Here is a 17770-nt window from a genome sequence, read left to right on the forward strand (position 1 = left end):
ACCTCCTCCTTGGCCCCCACTGCTGAGCTCTTCTGAGCTACTGTTAGTCTCTAGGCTTGTATCCTTGGATTCCTAGCTCTCACAGACCAGCAGCATGCCCGTCTTTTGGGATCACAGCTGGGCTGTGTAGGGAGCATGGGCACAGGCAGAAATTCCCACCAACTATCTTGACTCCCAGCCTAGCCCATTGTCTGAGTCCCAGAGCTGCCAATTGTGTCCCTAGTTCAGCATCAAGTGGGCCCCAGGTCCACTTGAGTGCTAGGCTGGCCGGCTGGCAGGGCCTTGGAGTCAGAGCACAGTGCTGCCGGGGATACAGCAGTTCTGAGGGTTTGGGCTCTGAGGCTTCTCCTCACATTTGCTTAATGACCTGGTCTTTGGAACCTAAACATGTTAGTAAGGAGTGGGTGTACCTTTGTTACTTATGAAAGAGATTCTGCTAGGTCAAATTTGGACTCAGATCAGAATCTCTTTCATAACTAACAAAGGTACACCCACTCCTTACTAACATGTTTAGGTTCCAAAGACCAGGTCATTGAAGAATAGAGTGCAGTAAATAGCAGTACGTAGGTATGGCACTGTGGGATAAGCACTGGACTGCTAGTCACAAGGTCGGGGGTTCAAATCCACCAGCTGCTCCTTGGAGATCCTATATAGGGTCACCATGAGCCTGAACCACTCGATGGCACTTAACAACAACAACAAAGTTCCAGTATGTAGCCCATTGCTACCACTTAGCCTAGCCCCAACATGTGACTCACTTCGAGTTAGGTTCAGCCTCTGCACAGGTGTAGCCACCTGAGGCTCAGCCTTCTAGGACCTGGGCTCCTGTCTGTAGTAAAAGTTCCCAAGACTCAAATCCAAGCATTTTGACTAGAGTTTTAACCATAGCTCCTTGGAAACCCTATACATGGTTGCTATGAGGTGGAAGCAACCCAACAACACTCAACAGCAACACCTACACACAATAATGGACTCAAACATGAGGCTGAGTCAGGACCAGGCATTGTTTTGTTTTGTGCATAGGATAGCCAAGAGTCAGCACTGGTTTGACGGCAGCTAACCATTTAGACGTCTGCTGTGGAGCTGCCTTACACTGAAGTAGTGACTGGTTCTGAAACACAATGTGGAAAATTCCATTGTTGAGCTAGCTCTGAGGTTGGGAAGATAAACAGCCTTTGTTGTTCTCAGCCCACCCATCTAGTCATCCTGTTTTAAGTTCTTTAACTTAAACATCCTATTTAAGTTAAATGATGGTACTTACTTAACTGTGCCTAGTATCCTGGTGTGGCACTGTAGGATAAGCATTCAACCACAAGGTCGGCGGTTCAGATTCACCAGCCGCTCCTCAGAAACCCTATACAGGGCTGCTATGGGTTGGAACCACCTCGATAGCACTAACAACAGCAAGTATCCCTTCAATCCTTTTTGTTTGATTCTGTCACATGTAGTAAAGGGTGGGGTGGTGGGTAAAGAAACCCTTTTTAATGAAATAATTAAAGCCATCTTATTTAAGTTGGCCTACCTGGTTTAAGGAGTCCTGGTATGGTGCTGTGGTTTAATGCGCCAGACTGCAAAGCCGTTTGAACTACCGTGTCCATGGTTCAAGTTCACCAGCTTCTCCTTGGAAACCGTATACAGAGTCGCTATGGGTCAGAAAGGGCTTAACGGCACTTTACAACAACAATAACAACCTGATTTAAGGAGTCTTGGTGTGGCACTGTGGACTAATGCGTCAGACTGCAAAGTCATTTAAACTTCACGGTCGGTGGTTCAAGCTCACTAGCTGCTCCTTGGAAACCCTGTACAGGGTCATTATGGGTCGGAATCTACTGGATTCACTTAACAACAACAATAGCAAACCTGGTGTAAGTTCAAGACCAACTGAGCAGAGAGCAGGAGAAGGTGTCAGTCTTAGTAGACAGTCTAGAAGGTACACAGTAACCTTCAGAGAATCGAGATTGACTGTACTTGGAAAAGCCTACTTGGCTATTTTTAGGTAAAAGTCTAAGTAGCTTGGGTTCTTTCTGTCTCTCATGGTACGGCCACTGTATCTCATATCCAGGATGAGAGATTCTACTTGTATGCTACTTCTAACTCTACATAGCATTTGTTTGCAGGCTAGAATATGGAAAGTAAGCTCTATATTTGTGGAGATTTAGCAAAAGTAATATTTATTACTTTTGGAAGAGTAAGTGACATTTGAGGTAATAAATTGTCATTGAGTTGAGTTTTTTCCTTCAGCAACTCTGGGTGTAATTGAGGATTTTTGTACTGCAGCTGGTGGGTCCGTTTTTCAACCTTTTTGCTAAGTGGTTGGCCTTTATTATTTCTGCTTTGAGAAACAGAGCTGGCGTTCTTGGGCCCACTGCCTTTGGCCCACTGCTCTCTCCTTATTGTTAGGTGATATAATTAGGCCTCCGCTGCCACACATGGGCCGCCATGAGTCAGCAGCGACTTGACAGTATCTGGGTTTCTGGTTATAATTAGGCTGGCCTTTAGGTCAGAAATAAGTAGTTTCAAGGAAGAAAAGTAAAGGCAGATGGTAAGATGAGAAATGAAAGATTTTAGAAGCCTACTTTATTCATACGCCTGTAAAGAAATTTCTGTGAGAGGGAACAGTTGTAATACCTTTGAGAGATCTTTTAAAATGTAGTAAGGAGCTCTGGTAGCGTAGTGGTTATGAATTGGGCTCTGAACCTTAAGGTCAGCAGTTTGAAACTACCAGCTGTTCCGTTGGAGAAAGATGAGGCTTTCTGCTCCCATAAAGATTTACAGCCTCAGAAACCCTGTGCTGGGACACTATGAGTTGGAACCGACTCCATAGCACATAACAATTCCCTCTCCACCCTCTCCATCCCCAAAGCTGATTTGAGGGAACAGGGTTGATGGGCTGCAGGTGCCAACCTTCTTTTTCCTCTCATGACTTCAGTGGGTAACAATATGAACTGCCTACTGTGGGATGAGTCAATGAATGGGAATAATTAGGCTGTAGAATCAGATCTGGTTTGAAATCCTGTCCAACTTGATGCTTATTTAGTAATTCTGGGCTAACAACATCTCTAAGCAGATTTCCCTATCTTTAAAATGAGGATAGTGAGTGAGTGACAAGGAAGAGTGGAGTTTTATGGAAATTGATCAGATACTTCTTGAGATCAATAAGCACTTACTAAATAAATGCTAGGGGCATGGGAGTGTTGTTGTTGTTGTTAAGTGCTGTTGAGTTAGTTCTGACTCTGTATAGGATTTCTGAGCTGTAAATCTTTGTGGGAGCAGAAAACCTCATCTTTCTCCCACAGAGCAGCAGTGGACTCCCACAGCCGACCTTGTGGTTCTCAGTCCAGTGATTATCCTATGGAGCTACCACACTCTGCTAACACATGCTTTGTCTTCAAGGAATTTATGGCTTATAATAATGTAATGGATAGGGAGAAGGAGAAGTTGACGTCACAGCAAATAATTAAAATGCAGTGTCTTCAATTGTGGGGTGATGGGGGACTGGGCTGTGGTTGTGGTGATAGGAATAATATGAATGGAGCCAAGAGACAAGTCCAAATGGAATTTCAGAGAAAGGGTGGTCAAACTTCAAAGTCAGCCAAACTTGGACAGTGACAGGGAGGAGGTGGAGTTAAAGATACTTCTAGACCCGTCGCTGGAGAAACATATAGTGTTTGGTAAGGTGGAGCGTCAGAGAAAAAGAGGAAGACCCCCAACGAAATGGATTGGCCAAGTGGCAGCATCAATGGGCTCAAGTGTGACAACAATAGTGAGGTTGGCTCAGTATCGGGCAGTGTTTTGTTTTGCTGTGCATAAGGTTGGTATGAGTAGGTACCAACTCGATGGTACCTAACAACAACAACAGACAGATTCTTAGTATGTTTTGTAATTTCTAGATGTTACAAGAACAAAGGAGTACAGCAGTGTTAGTTATAACACTTTTGACAATAGCCAAAAGGTGAGAGAAATCAGTGTCCTTCAGCAGACGAATAGGACAAACAAAATGCAGTCCAGTGAAACCTATGAGAACAGAAACTTGGCTTTCTGGGACTCGAAAGTTTTCCACCTTTGATGGTGCAGTCTTAACCCTCAACCCCCATCCCCCGCATTGCTCTCTATTAGTGGGAAAGGAGCCCTAGCAATGTAGTGAATTATGAGCTGGGCTGCTAACCACAAGGTCAGTCATTTGAATCTACCAGTTGCTTCACAGGAGAAAGATGAGGCTTTCTGCTCCCCAAAAAAGATTTACAGTCTCAGAAACCCTATACATGGTCGCTGTGAGTCGGAAATGACTCCATGGCATACAACCACCCTTTAGTGAGAAATATTTTGAGTTTTCCTCTGCTTTACCGGGTCTGGCTTTTGCAGGTTTTAACTGCATATAAACACCTGTTGCCTGTTGAGTTGATTCCTACTCAGAGCGACCCTGTAGGAAAGACTAGAACTGCCCATAGGGTTTCCAAAGCTGTATTCGTTATGGAAGCACACTGCTACATCTTTGTCCTGTGAAGCAGCTGGTAGGTTTGCACAGCTGACCTTGTGGTTCACAGCTGAGTGCTTAACCATTATATTACCAGGACTCCTGAATATATACACACAGTACAGTACTACTCAACCATAAATATAAATGAAGTCCTGATACATTCCACAACACGAATGAGCCTTGACAATATGCCGAGCAAAAAAAAAGCAGTTCCCAAAGGACCAATACTGTATGACCTCACTAATATGTTGCTGTTAGGTGCTACGTTGATTCCGACTCATAGCAACCGTACATTCAATAGAATGAAACACTACTGGGTCTTGCATCATCCTCATAGTGATCTTATTTACATGAAATAAGTAAACGTACTGAAACCAATGACTCCTGTGAGTGGGAGGGATGGAGAAGACCAGTAAGTTAATCAAATGTAATCAGTGCCACTGAATTGTAAACACAGAGGTGGTTGTGCTAGAGGACGTTTGGCCGCATCTGTTTTTACCACAGTTTGAAAAGCATCGAGCTATTCTGCTCCCATAAAGATTTACAGCCTCGGAAACCCTGTGCAGGGTCACTGTGAGTCAGAACCGACTCCACGGTACTTAACAACAACATAACAACAAGAAAAGAGCAGAGGGGTTCTGTCGTCAAGGAGATAGTGAGTGAAATAAGATAAGCTGGCCCCTTGATTGAGCAGCTTCTGGACTGCCAGGTACGCTGGCATGGAAAGGTGCATCTGAGCAGTCAGAAGCAGAGGCAATCAGGGAAGTCCCAGGAAGTGATGAGACTGGACAGAAGTGCATTGGAGAAAAGTGGCAACTTATGCAAACAAACCCATGAAGAAGGGTTCAACGGAGAACACCTTTATTTTGAAACAAATGGGCTAATTAAATATGTATACATGCTGTTGTTGCTAAGTGTTGGTGAGTGGGTTCCGACTCACAGCTATGCTGTATAGGGTTTCCTAGTCTGTAAATCTTTATGGGAGCATAAAGGGTTTCCTCGGAGTGGCTGTGGGTTTGAACTGCTGACCTTGTGGTTTGTAGTCCAGTACTTATCCTACTGAGCCACCACACTCCCAAAATATGTACCTGTATATAGATGCAAAGTCTGTTTGAACCACAAGGTCAGCAGTTCAAACCTACCAGCTGCTTCTTGGAAACCCTATACAAGGTCACTATGGTTTGGAACTGATTCAGTGGCACTTAAAAACAAAAATATATATATATATAGTATATATATAGTTGTTGTTAAGTGCCTGTTGAGTTGGTTCCGACCCACAGTGACCCTGTACAGGGTTTCTAAGGAGGGACTGGTGAACTGCACATCTTGCCGTTCAAACCAACTTTGCAGTCCAGTGCATTAACACACAGCACAACATGTATGCATGTAGTTTTTCATGACTTGTATGTCTAAATAAGTTATATATGCCTGGTATTTTTCTTACGTTAACTTGTAACTTCAAATTTCTATGTGATACTGAACATTTACCTTGGGTTACGCATTAAAAATCTTTCCCCCTCCTGTGATGGTTTTAAGGTCTCTAAAAAATGACACCTGTCTCTCTTTGCAGGTCATGTACAGAAGGATTCTGCAGCAGGCAGGATTTATACAGTTTGCACAACTTCAGTTCCTGGAAGCTAAAGAGCTCTTCAGGTAATTTGAGGTGTTGGTAGCAAGACGTTCATTACAGTGTCCCTGCTTTACATATATATGTGATTTACTCTCTGTAACCAAAGGCTCCATTTCAAATGAGACGTTTCAATGTTGCAGATAGAAATCGAGTTATTTATAAAAAAACAGTGCTGCTGATACTAGTCCCTCTCCTTTTCCTCCCTTTCCGTAGTTAAACAGTTAAACAATCGTCTATATTTTGAGGGGGAGTGGTTGGTGAGAGGCTGCTGAGGACCATCTGTAAGAGTTCTTGAAGAGAGCATAAGGGTGTCAAGATGGTTTAACCAAGAGAAGAGAATTCCAAAGGGTAAATTTGCTAACACATGGAAGATTCTTAGGAAAATACCATTTGTGCATTCTTCCTTTTCTTTAGAGATTTGAGAAGATCTAAGTTAAGAAAAAGAGTGAGATCTTCCTGGGGCACCTAGGAACAGCTTTCTTCTCTTTTAAAATGCTTTTTAACTAGTCTGTTCCTAGTTAGTCCTATTAGTAAGTTGCCTTTCTCTTGCACTGGTCCCTTCTGACACGTTAATTAATGTTGTGTCTGTAGGTTGCTCTGCTGTGGGCTCTCCCTCTCTTTCTCTCCAGGGAGGGAAGTGTGCAGATGTGAAGCCCAGGCTTGTTTCCCAGGCACCCCTTTATGTCCATAGCCTGCTTTTCTTGTTACTCACTCTTGTGCCTGCATGCCCGGTGAGGTTGGAGAAGGTTAAGCTACATTTGCTTAGAATAGTCTTTAAACAAAAGTATTGCCTATAAAATAAGTGTGCAGAATTCTCTCTGAACTAGATTCTGCACAGTTGAGTACCATCTAAATATGATGTGTAGGGAGTCTCAGAATTTCCAGCTAAGTCAGAGCATGAGCAGAGCACCTTTCTGTAGCGTGCTGCTTAATTCCAGTGTGGAGGATGTTTGCATTACGTTCCAGGCATGTGCTTAGATCCATGTGGCTCCAATATCTTTCTCTTTTACAAAACCTCACTCCTTCCAAGTAAAGAAGGAGTCATTCATTGAGTAATGGTGCTGTGTGTAACATTTCAATGCCATTGTCATTGAGTGTGAAATCTATTATTAGACATTCCTGGAAAGATCAGTAATGTTAGGCGTAAATGGATTTTCAACCCTTTGAGCTCAAGCTCTTTTTCTGTAAGACCTTGCTTTTTATCACTGCATTGTTGAAGTTCCCCTTGTTCAGGTAATGGGTGGGTCCCCATACATTATCTTTTTCTCATGGGTTAATGAGACACAAGAGGTAAATGGTCATGGATTAATACAAGGTTTTAAATTAATATGAGGTTTCTCTGCTTGTATATTTCAGCCTTTTAATAGCTTACCATTAAATTGACTGCTGTCTGGCTTTTGCCAAAACTGAGACTGAGGAAGTTAGTATTTAAAGAAGAAAATCCCGAGAGAAAGATGATTCCACTTTTCCCTCTTTGTGCCAGTGACAAACATTGCTAATAAACCATGTTGCCTTTTCTTACTGAGCTGGGACTCATCCTCAAGAGCCCTCCTCAACTTTTGAAAATTTTACTTTTTGTGTTTTTATTGTGAATTGGATGACGGTTTACAGAGTAGACCATCCGTTTTACATTCACCAGTTCATACACACTGTGTTTCATCTCATTGACTGTAATCCCCTCAGTGTAACATTATGTCTTCCACTTCCTCTCTGTGTTTCTTGTTTGTAGTCCTCCTTCTTTGCTAATCGTCTGAAATTCATCCTTGGATAAATGGTGCCCTTTTGATCTCAAATGGTTGGTTTTTCTAAGGTATGCATACCTCCCTGGTGTCACTGGCCCCCTTATGGACCTATTATTTGACTGAGAATTGAGCCATGGGGTAGGTTCATTTCCAGACATGGAGGGAAACTAAGGGCCATAGTCTCTTTCTCTGTCCATAGATTCCACTAGCACTCCTCAGTCATGACAATAAAAAAATGTCTCCAGTGTCCTCCAGGGAGCAAAATTCTTCCCCATTGAGAATGGCTCTAGGCAAAAGGAATAGCAGTAGCAAAGGCTAAGAGGCATGATGTTGCTGCTGTTTTTCAGTGTTGTTGAGTTGGTTCATAGTGACCCTGTATAAGGTTTCCCAAGAGCAGCTAGTGGGTTTGAACCACCGACTTTGCGTTTAGCAGCCCAAAACTTATCCCACAGTGCCACGCAGGAATTTTATAAGTTGGCACGTTGATGTGTTGTTAAGTGTGGAAGGGGGATGGTTTGAACTGAAGTTGTAAGGTAGTTTGGGATCACATTTAGGATCCCATGCTAAGGGATTTGAAATGTAGTCTGTGGGCACTCCGGAGTCACTGAAGGTCAAGAGAGGGCAAAGATGTAGAGCGGAGCAGAAGGAAGGGAGAGAAGACGCAGGAAGCCATGTGGGAGGCACATGGAGTGGAGGCAAGGCAGTGGACTTGAACTTAGGCAGATCCAGTGAATGATTGTTATGGGAGTGTAGCCTTCAGACTCAACCAGCCCCCAGAGACGTGCATTCAGCATGTCTGAGGTGCAGTCTGCATCTTTTACCTCAACAGTTTCCCCCACTTGGGTCTGATCCTTGTCCAGGGTTGAGAGTTCAAGGCTGACTAATACCATTAACTGTTATCATTGTAGATATGACGCGCAGGCTTGAGGGAGAAGGAAAGAAAGGGAACAGTCTTGGATTAGAGATGGAAACCTTGCTAGAGGTTAGGACATTTATGCTGGTTGTCTGAGATGCATTCTAATGATATGCTCTGAAAATCTATTGAGAGTCACAATGAAAATGGTCACATGCATGCTGTGTGTCTTGTTATAAGGTCAATGATGAGGAAATTACAAGTGATGGTCTTTCAGAGTCTCCTGTTTATAATTTAGTGCCAGGAAAATCGTTGGTCCCAGAACTGTAATGCGGCTTTTTATCTGACAGTGATGTCATAGTCTCCTTTGTGTTCCTTTCTTTGCCATGGTTTCCTAGGAGTCCAGCGCCCAAGTTGATGTTCAAATCCTTACAGTTATTCTGATACCCCACTTGAACAGCCTTGTTTTTTGTTTGTCTCTCACCACAGTCTCCTTTCCTCTGTGTTGGAATCAGGTGGTGGCACCTTAACGGTGCTGTATTGCATTTGGCCACATCAGCACCACCACCTTGACGTGCTTGCCCACCGACCCAGCTCACCACCAGTGTGTGCACATGCGCACATCCTCCAGTGTTGTTTTGTGTGCCTATGTGTACTCTCTCTCTCTTTTTGCTTCATTTAGTTTGACACTGTAATTGCAGAAGCGGCCAGCTTGATGTCCGGGAGCTGATCTCTCTCTACCCCTTCCTGTTGCCTACCTCCTCTTCATTCACACGGTCTCACCCTCCTCTTCATGAGTATGCAGACCTGAACCAACTGACCCAAGGGGACCAGGAGAAGATGGCCCAGTGCAAGCGGTTCCTCATGAGCTACTTGAATGAAGTCCGTGGCACAGATGGACCAAACGGCTACAAGGAGGACATCGACACGGCCTTGCTTAAGTTGTATGCCGAGACGAACCAGGACAGCCTGCTGGACCTGCTGGTCACTGAGAACTTCTGTCTGCTAACAGACAGCGCTGCCTGGCTAGAGAAACACAAAAAGTGAGTGTGCTCTTCAAGGATACAACCGGCAGCTTCATGCCTGGCCTGTCTCCACCCAGTGCCCCTCATCTGGAAGACTGTTTTGAAGGTCCCAAAAGCTGACTTAGCCAGAGGGGTACTTGCCTTCCTAGGAGATTTATCGGGCGGCTGCCATGAAATCCTAATAACAGCAGGAGCAGAGTGCTCCTCAGAAAGTGGTCTGCAGGCTAACTGAGAGTCTTGGAGAGTGTTTGCTCGAATACCAATTATTTAATGGTGTCAACCACAGTGTGGAATTAGTCGTGGACTTTATCAGTCAATGAAATGATGCGTAGATTTCACTCCTTCTCAGCCCAGGATTCAAATAGAAAAGAATACTAATGTGTTTTAGTAATATTAATAGTACATGTTAGTGATTGATAGTTGGACTGAAAGCAAAGAGGTAAAAAGGAGGCTTCTAGATTATGTTGAATAAAAAATCATGGTTTAAAATTATTCTTTCATTCTTTGATTAGTTAGTAGATACCCAACCCATTGCTAAGGAGACTGATGGCACAGTGGTTAAGCACTGACTGATATTCTACCGTCATAAAGATTTGCAGCCTTGGAAATCTACTCTGTCCTATGAAAAACCCTCAAGCCAAACCCACTGCTGTCATTTCAATTCTGACTTACGGTGACCATATACAGGGCTTCTGAGGCTGTACATCTTTATGGGAGCAGACAGCCTCATCTTCCTCCTGAGGTGTGGCTGGTGGGTTTGAACCACTGACCTTCCACTTAGCAGCTCAGTGCCTAACCCAGAGTGCCACTAGGGCTCTTTAGTCTCTCACTATAATTCAGAGCCAACTTAGTGGCCATGTTTTTGCTTGGTCTTGTTTTTTAACCGATCACTTTATGTACACTGGTCAGTTTATACATCTTGACTAAGTGGACTAGGGTAGGCAAATAGTCAAGTAGTCTAAGCTCAGTTTTAAATCTTTAAAAATAAAGTGATTTCTGAATTCCTCTCAAAAAATAAGATTTTTTTGTTCTTTGCTTTTTGTTATGGAGTTAAAATATCACAAATACTGATGAAATCCCTTGGAGACCATGGGGTGTTTATGCTAGATCCCTTTCAGTTACCCTGAGATGGAATGGGCTTTTAGTGGCTTCCATGTGAGCAGTTCCTGTCAGTTCCTAGTATTTCTATGGAGGGATGTTATTTTGTTTAAAACCTACACGTCGTTGAGGCAGTTCTGACTTCTGGTGGCTCCTCTGTGCTCTGTAGGGTTTTCAGGGCTGTGACTTTTCAGAAGCAGATCGGCAGGCCTTTCTCAAAGCACCTCTGGGTGGGGTTGCACCACCGTATTTTTGCTTAGGAGGTCAAATGCTTAACCATTTGTACCACCCCAGACATCGTTATTTTGTTTAGGAGCCAGAAAACACACGGATGTCTTGTGGTAGTATTTCAGAAGCTAGTGTAACTTTCTACAAGGTTAAAGAAAGGGAAAAAAATAACTTCAAGTATTGGAGTTTGCTTTTTGAGGAGAAAAATCCCACTTCTCAGTGGGTTACCTTACTCGTTACCTGCTGGGGATGAGGAAGGCATGACACCTGCAGACCTTGGGACGCTCACTGCCCAGGCAATGCCAGTGGGATTGCTAATCGTCTCCATTTGTGAATAAGGAAACTGAGGGTTGGGAAGTGAATCTACTTGATCAAGGTCATACGTAGTGAAGCTGGAATGAAAACTCAAGTCTTGAACCCTAGGCACTCTCCTTGGGTACTCCGCCTGTGATAGCTGGGTAGTGTTGGCAGTTATCGTTCATGTTCAGACAACATACCATCCAAATACTCTTCTAACAGCTCATGGTGGGCTCATCATTTCAACTGAAGAGTTAGAAAATTAATATTTGAAGCAAATTAAAAGCAACTCCATAAGTAATTTTCCCTAGTACAATTATAGTTTTATTTTTTAGACTATCTTAGACTGAGTATGGAGCACAGTGGCTTTATAGGGTAAGCAGTGGACCTCCAGGTCGGAGGTTTGAGCCCACCATCTGCTCCGCAGGAAAAAGAGGAGGCTTTCTTCCCACAAAGATTTGCAGCTTTGGACTGCCTTATGTAGGATTGCTATGAGTTGGAACTAACTCGTTGGTACTTAACAGCAAAACTAACATTTAAATATGATTTTCTCTGGAAATTGACAAGGCAGAAATTATCAGTACAAGCACACCCTGGGTTACGAGTGTCCAGATTATGTAAACCTCAACAAACCATAGTTAGGAACCAGCCCCTGGTAAAATCTATTCTATTAAAAAGTAAGGGATGTGCAATAGTTCGTAATGACAAACATGGGCTACTTTGCCACGTGTGTCAAGACATTACTATTATTAACTGTATTATTATGTTGAAGATTTTTTATTGTATCTGGAAGTTGTTTTTAATATTTTGTTTATACCCATAAAGTTATACCATATACTAAGCCAAACATTTGACTAGCTGATGTTACATATGAACCGTACCAACCATCCCCATTTACATATAAATTTGATTTAAAGACAGATGTAGAAACAGTGCTCATTTGTAATCCGGGGACTGCCCATACCTTAAATAAAGGGCCCTGGTTTGCTGTTGAGTTTCCAGTTGGGTGGAAGTATCCCAGGGCCTGCACCAGAGGGTACCATACTCACCCCTTGGTTTTCTTCCAGGTACTTTGCCCTTGGACTGCTCTATCATTATAACAACCAAGATGCTGCTGCTCTTCAGGTTAGTTCAAAGGCACATTAGCATTATTTTACATTTGGTACCATTTAACTTAAAGAAAGCGCAAATTGATAGAGACCACTTTGAACTAATCTACCCATTTTCACAGCACACATATAATATTATTTTTAGATAGTCAGTTTCTAGAGAAATGGTGGCCAAGAGTAGTATTTTCTTTGCCTTCGTACCTCTATAAAGAACGTTATCAAGATTGAGTTCATGAAAATTAAAAAGATAAAAATAAAATTTCTTACTGGGCCACAACGCATATGATATTGCTGCTTTGTCAGATGATTAGTGACAATTGTGGATGACTTGTCTATGACAGTATTGAAGCTGAGCAAAGCAAAACAAAAGCTCTGCTAGATGGTAGAGCTGGGATTTGAACCGGTACTCCAGCTGGCCCTGGCAGGGACTCTGCACCTGAATGAAACACGGCTTAGATTTGTCAGCATCAGCTCTTCTCTTGTGTCTTATATCTTGTTACCAATGCTGAAAAAAAGGGTATCCCTTGCTCTCAGGAGACTGTCTCCTATTACGTGTTCCTTATTGTGTGTTGTTGTATTGTGTATTGTGTGGTAGTTTCTTGATGGGCTGCTTTTTTTTTTTTTTTTAATGAGCGGTCAAGGATGTTAGCCATACTCACCATGCTGAAGTCAGTATTGTGATTTTGTCAAAACCACACACATAGGTAGTCTTTGGTTTCTCTAAGAAATTATAGTAGCATAATGTAGAGTATAAAAAAATAGCTAAGAGTAAATTTGGGTGTTAGGTAAAACTTTGTTTTAAAAAATATGTTGTCCTAAGAATTATAGTTTGATATAAATGCATTAGTAATCATAGCACTGCTGTATATAGTGTGACGCTGTGGGATCATGCATTGGACTGAAAGTTCAGTTTGAACCACAAGGTTGGCGGTTCAAATTCACCAGCCACTTCTCAGAAATCCTATAAGGGTCACTATGAGTTGGAACCTACTCAGCAGCACTTGACAGCAACAATAACATCTAGAGAGAGATTAGCAAATATATTCCATATTATTGAAAATAATATGGAATATATTTGCACAGAAAACAGAATTCTACCATAAAAAAAAATCTACATATCTCACTCTATATGTGATTAAGTGATTTGGTATAGGGAGCCTCAGTGGTAAGGAAACGATCTCATAAAGTGTGCATATGTTGATAGCACAGTGACAGAATTAACACTACCTGCACTTTTTTAGGCTTCTCACCTGTGATGTAGTTCCAAAGTGCCACGAGGTGCACAGGTGAGTCAGGAACCCCACTCAGGGGTTGCAGAGTGAATTCTCATGCAACCTTCAACTTTTCCACTCCTGTGTGGTGGTGTGTCATATTGGGGTCCTGAAATTAAGAGTCCACCCAGCAGGAGTGTTTCTTGAAGAGAAGGTTGGCTGCCCAAACCCTGGTGCAAAAGACAGTCAGAACACCAGGTAATAGAATCATGAGGCTTTCTTAAAAAGCATTACCATTTCACTGTCACAAATCTGAAAAGGACTTCAAATTCAAGAGTTCCTGTAAAGGGAAAGTTGCATGGCTGGTGGTTGTCAGTGGATTTTTGTCTCTCTATGCTAAGAAACTCCTCAATGGTTTTTCACAAATAAGCATTCTCAATGCACTCACCTCTTCCCCTAAGTTTTATTTGTTGTTTGTGCTACTGTGATATCATAACAAAGAAAGAAATAACACTTGGTGTTTTCAGTTTCCCAAACCATATCATCTACATTTATTTGTCTGAAAAAGTAAAATCAAAGTTGATTTAGGCGTTCAAAACATTCTGATTACTTTAAATATTAGAAGTCCAAGGAAGTGTGAACCTCATTCCTTTTTCTAAGCCAATTTTAAAAGGTAATTGTGCTGTTGTTGTTAAGTGCCTTCAAGTTGGTTACTTTAAAAAAAAAAAAAAAATTATATATATATATATAACTTTTCATTTCTTTGTATTTTTAATTCCTCTCCAGCTATGGGTGAACATTGTGAATGGAGACATTCATGACTCGACTCGCTCAGACCTCTATGAATACGTCGTTGATTTTCTTACCTACTGCCTAGACCAAGAATTAGTATGGAAGTATGCTGACTGGGTATTGCAGAAAAGTGAGGAGGTTTGTGTTTCAGAAATGTATTCTTTTATGGCCTGGTCAGAACAAACAAACGAAGAACTTATTTTAGGTCGCGGGGGAGGAGCTACATTTCAGTCATTGCTTCTACTTTCTTTAAAAAGTTTTATTTATTCAATTTTAAAGATTTAAACATTTTATTTGTGGCAAAATATAGATAAGATAAAATTTATCATTTGAACACTTTTTAAATTGTAGTAAAATATGTTGTTGTTGTTAAGTGCCGTTGAGTCGGTACCAACTCATAGCGACCCTGTATAGGATTTCTGAGGAGCAGCTGGTGAGCTTGAACCACCGACCTTGTGGTTCAAAGTAGCCTTGCAGTCCAGTGCATTAACCCACAGAGCCATACCAGGACTCTGTAGTAAAATATAGCTAACATAAAATTGGCCATTGTATTCATTTTTAACTGTACAACTCAGTGATATTCATTATATTCACCACAATTTCCAGTACTTGTCCATCACCCCAAACAACTTTGTTGCTCTTTCATTTCCTTCTCTTGAACCATCTACACTCCAGCTCTATGGAAGCCCTGTATTTCTGTGCTCTGTGACATGCTTTTTAGAATCTTCTTGTGGGGTGGGCCACTTTTACAGAAAAGGATAGTCAAGGCCCCTTCTCAGCACCCTTAGCAACACGTGTGTTTGAAACCACCCCTAAGCAAGTTTGGCATTTAGTCTGGTTTGGGCTGAAGCAGGATGGAGCTGTTACCTGGCAGGGCTTGGTCCTTGGAAGGAGAAACCCACAATACCAGGCAAGCTGCTACCCTTGTTTCTGCTCTCGCCATCCTTTAACTAGCTTTTGGGGGCCTGGAGGAAGGTGGGATGCTGTGGACAGGATTGGGAAATGATGGCCATAGAAGAGGCCAGAGGGACAAAACAAAACAAGTCAATGCCAACTCATAAAAGGTTTTCAAGACTTTGTGTTTTTATGGGAGCATACAGCCTCATCTTTCTCCCATGGGCTGACTGATGGGTTTGAACTGCCAACCTTGAGGTTAGCATCCCAAAGCTCCAGAGAAGACTGGAAAAAAAGATAAGAGTTCAGTTCTCACCATTAACGCCCTGGAGAGGCAAAATTAACTTTCTGGTTCTGGTCCTTAAATACAGAGATGCATCTGTATTTACTTTTTTACAATCTGAATGGACCATGTTCTCCTTAATGCTATTTTAACAGTCAGAGCTCATGTGTTTTGTGAGTCTTTTACTCCATTGTTACTTTGTCCCTGCATACACACATGCAAAGCATAGCCCAGCCCACTCATACATACTCCTGCAATGTGCATCTAATAGACTCAAAGGTTTAGGCTCTCCCTAATGCGTTGGTGGGTTAATGTGCTGGACTGCAAAGTCCATTTAAGCTGCAAGGTCAGCAGTTCAGGTTCACCAGCCGCTCATTGGAAACCCTATACAGGGTCGCTATGGGTGGGAATCAATTTGACAGCACTTAACCACAACAACAATGCTGATATAGGTTAATAGCTAACACTTCTTGACTCCTGCATGTCAGATAATTTACATCTATTATCTCTTTTCAATGTTACTGTAAGTCCCTGGGAGTCTCTGAGTGGTGCAAAATGCTCAGCGCTTGACTCCTAGTTGAGATTGGTTGTTGGACCCTGCCTAGAGGCTCCTTCAAAGACAGGCGTGACGATGTGTCACAGTCTGCAAAACCTTCTGGAGCAGCGCTACGCTACACACATAGGATGCACACGTGAGCTGGAATTAACTTGACATCAGCTAACAACAACATAACCTCATAAAATAGGCCTTATTTACAGATGAGGAAACCGTGGCTCAGAGAGGGCATATAGCTGTTAAAGCTGAGATGCAAATCCAGGTTAACAGAACCCCAAAGCTCGTAACAGCTGTGCTGTATTTCTCTTGTTTTGGACTGTGTGTGAGAGAGAGAGAGCAAGACAGAGTGTCTGCACACAGTGCTAGGAGAGATACAGCAGGATTTGCTTCCCTACTCCCCTGTTTAGTGTCCTGCTGTGGCACTGTAGAATAAGCACTGGACTGAAAGGTTGGTGGTTCAAACTCACCAGCAGCCTTGGAAATCCTATACAGGGTGACTGAATCGGAACCAACATGACGGCACTGAACAACAGCAACTTCCCTTGAAGACTGGAATGGCCTCTATCATGTGTTCCAGCAGCTTGGCATCTTGCTCAGTGACTGGAGGGACAAATCCTAGATCAATCTACATATGCACATAGTAGATTATCAAAGTTCAGAGAACCAGCAGTTTACTGCACTGAATTTCTGGCATTTTGAAAGATCTTTTCATTTACTTTATAGCAAGTGACCATCCTTATTTGGGGATGATCTTTATACTAACAAAGTTGTTGCTTCTTGTTCGCGAAGCATGATACCAACAAGTGGTTCATTCTTTAGTTTTAAGTAGAGATTTCAGCAGGACTTGTGATGAGGGTTTCAGAATGTTGGCTGCCGTTCCCATGTTTGCTCTCCAGTCTACACCAGTGCTTCCTGCCTGGCTGTTTTCCTCTGTCACTGTGCCTTCAGGGGTGGTTGTCCCCAGAGTGTGAGTGTGCAGTGACCACCACAAAGATGAAGATGGTGACTTGGACAGACAGGCCTAATAATGACACTGCTACTCACATTTCAGGTTGGAGTTCAAGTTTTCACCAAGAGACCTGTGGATGAACAGCAGAATAGTTTTAACACAGATGATGTTATCAATTGCCTTAAAAAATACCCTAAAGCGCTGGTTAGCTATCTGGAACATCTTGTTATAGACAGACGACTGCAGGTGAGCACTTAAGAAACCTAGACCAAAGTCTGTGTTGTAATGTCACGGTAATCATTTAAGAGATTAATTAACCTTTTGGGCAAATAGCTCTCATGTAATGATTGTTGTTCTGTGGGAGGTCAGTCTGTACTTATTGATGAGAGAGCCCTGAGCAAAGAAGGAGCTTTCTTTTCACTCTTCATCTCATTTTGCACAGCTTTTCTTTTTCTTAAGTTCTTTGTTACTACGGTTAGAGGGCAAGAGAGAAGCTGCATCTTTTTTTTTAATTTAAGGTTTTTATTGTGGATTGAGTGAAAGTTTCCTCACCACTGAGGCTCCCTACACCAAATCACTTAATCACACATAGAGTGAGATATGTAGATTTTTTTTATGGTAGAATT

At 42.4% G+C, this 17770-nt stretch overlaps 1 protein-coding gene across 1 annotated transcript in view; it reads left to right on the forward strand.

Annotated features, from left to right (window-relative positions):
* TGFBRAP1 (transforming growth factor, beta receptor associated protein 1) overlaps nt 1-17770 on the forward strand; it is a 46605-nt gene that overhangs the window by 19844 nt on the left and 8991 nt on the right. The window contains exons 4-8 of the mRNA XM_006872438.1: nt 6048-6130; nt 9404-9745; nt 12418-12475; nt 14457-14600; nt 17247-17390. Coding sequence (XP_006872500.1) covers nt 6048-6130; nt 9404-9745; nt 12418-12475; nt 14457-14600; nt 17247-17390 — 771 coding nt within the window. The remainder of the gene's footprint in view (nt 1-6047; nt 6131-9403; nt 9746-12417; nt 12476-14456; nt 14601-17246; nt 17391-17770) is intronic.

Source organism: Chrysochloris asiatica, unplaced genomic scaffold (assembly GCF_000296735.1).
Source record: "Chrysochloris asiatica unplaced genomic scaffold, ChrAsi1.0 scaffold00197, whole genome shotgun sequence".
NCBI classification, from domain to species: Eukaryota; Metazoa; Chordata; class Mammalia; order Afrosoricida; family Chrysochloridae; genus Chrysochloris; species Chrysochloris asiatica.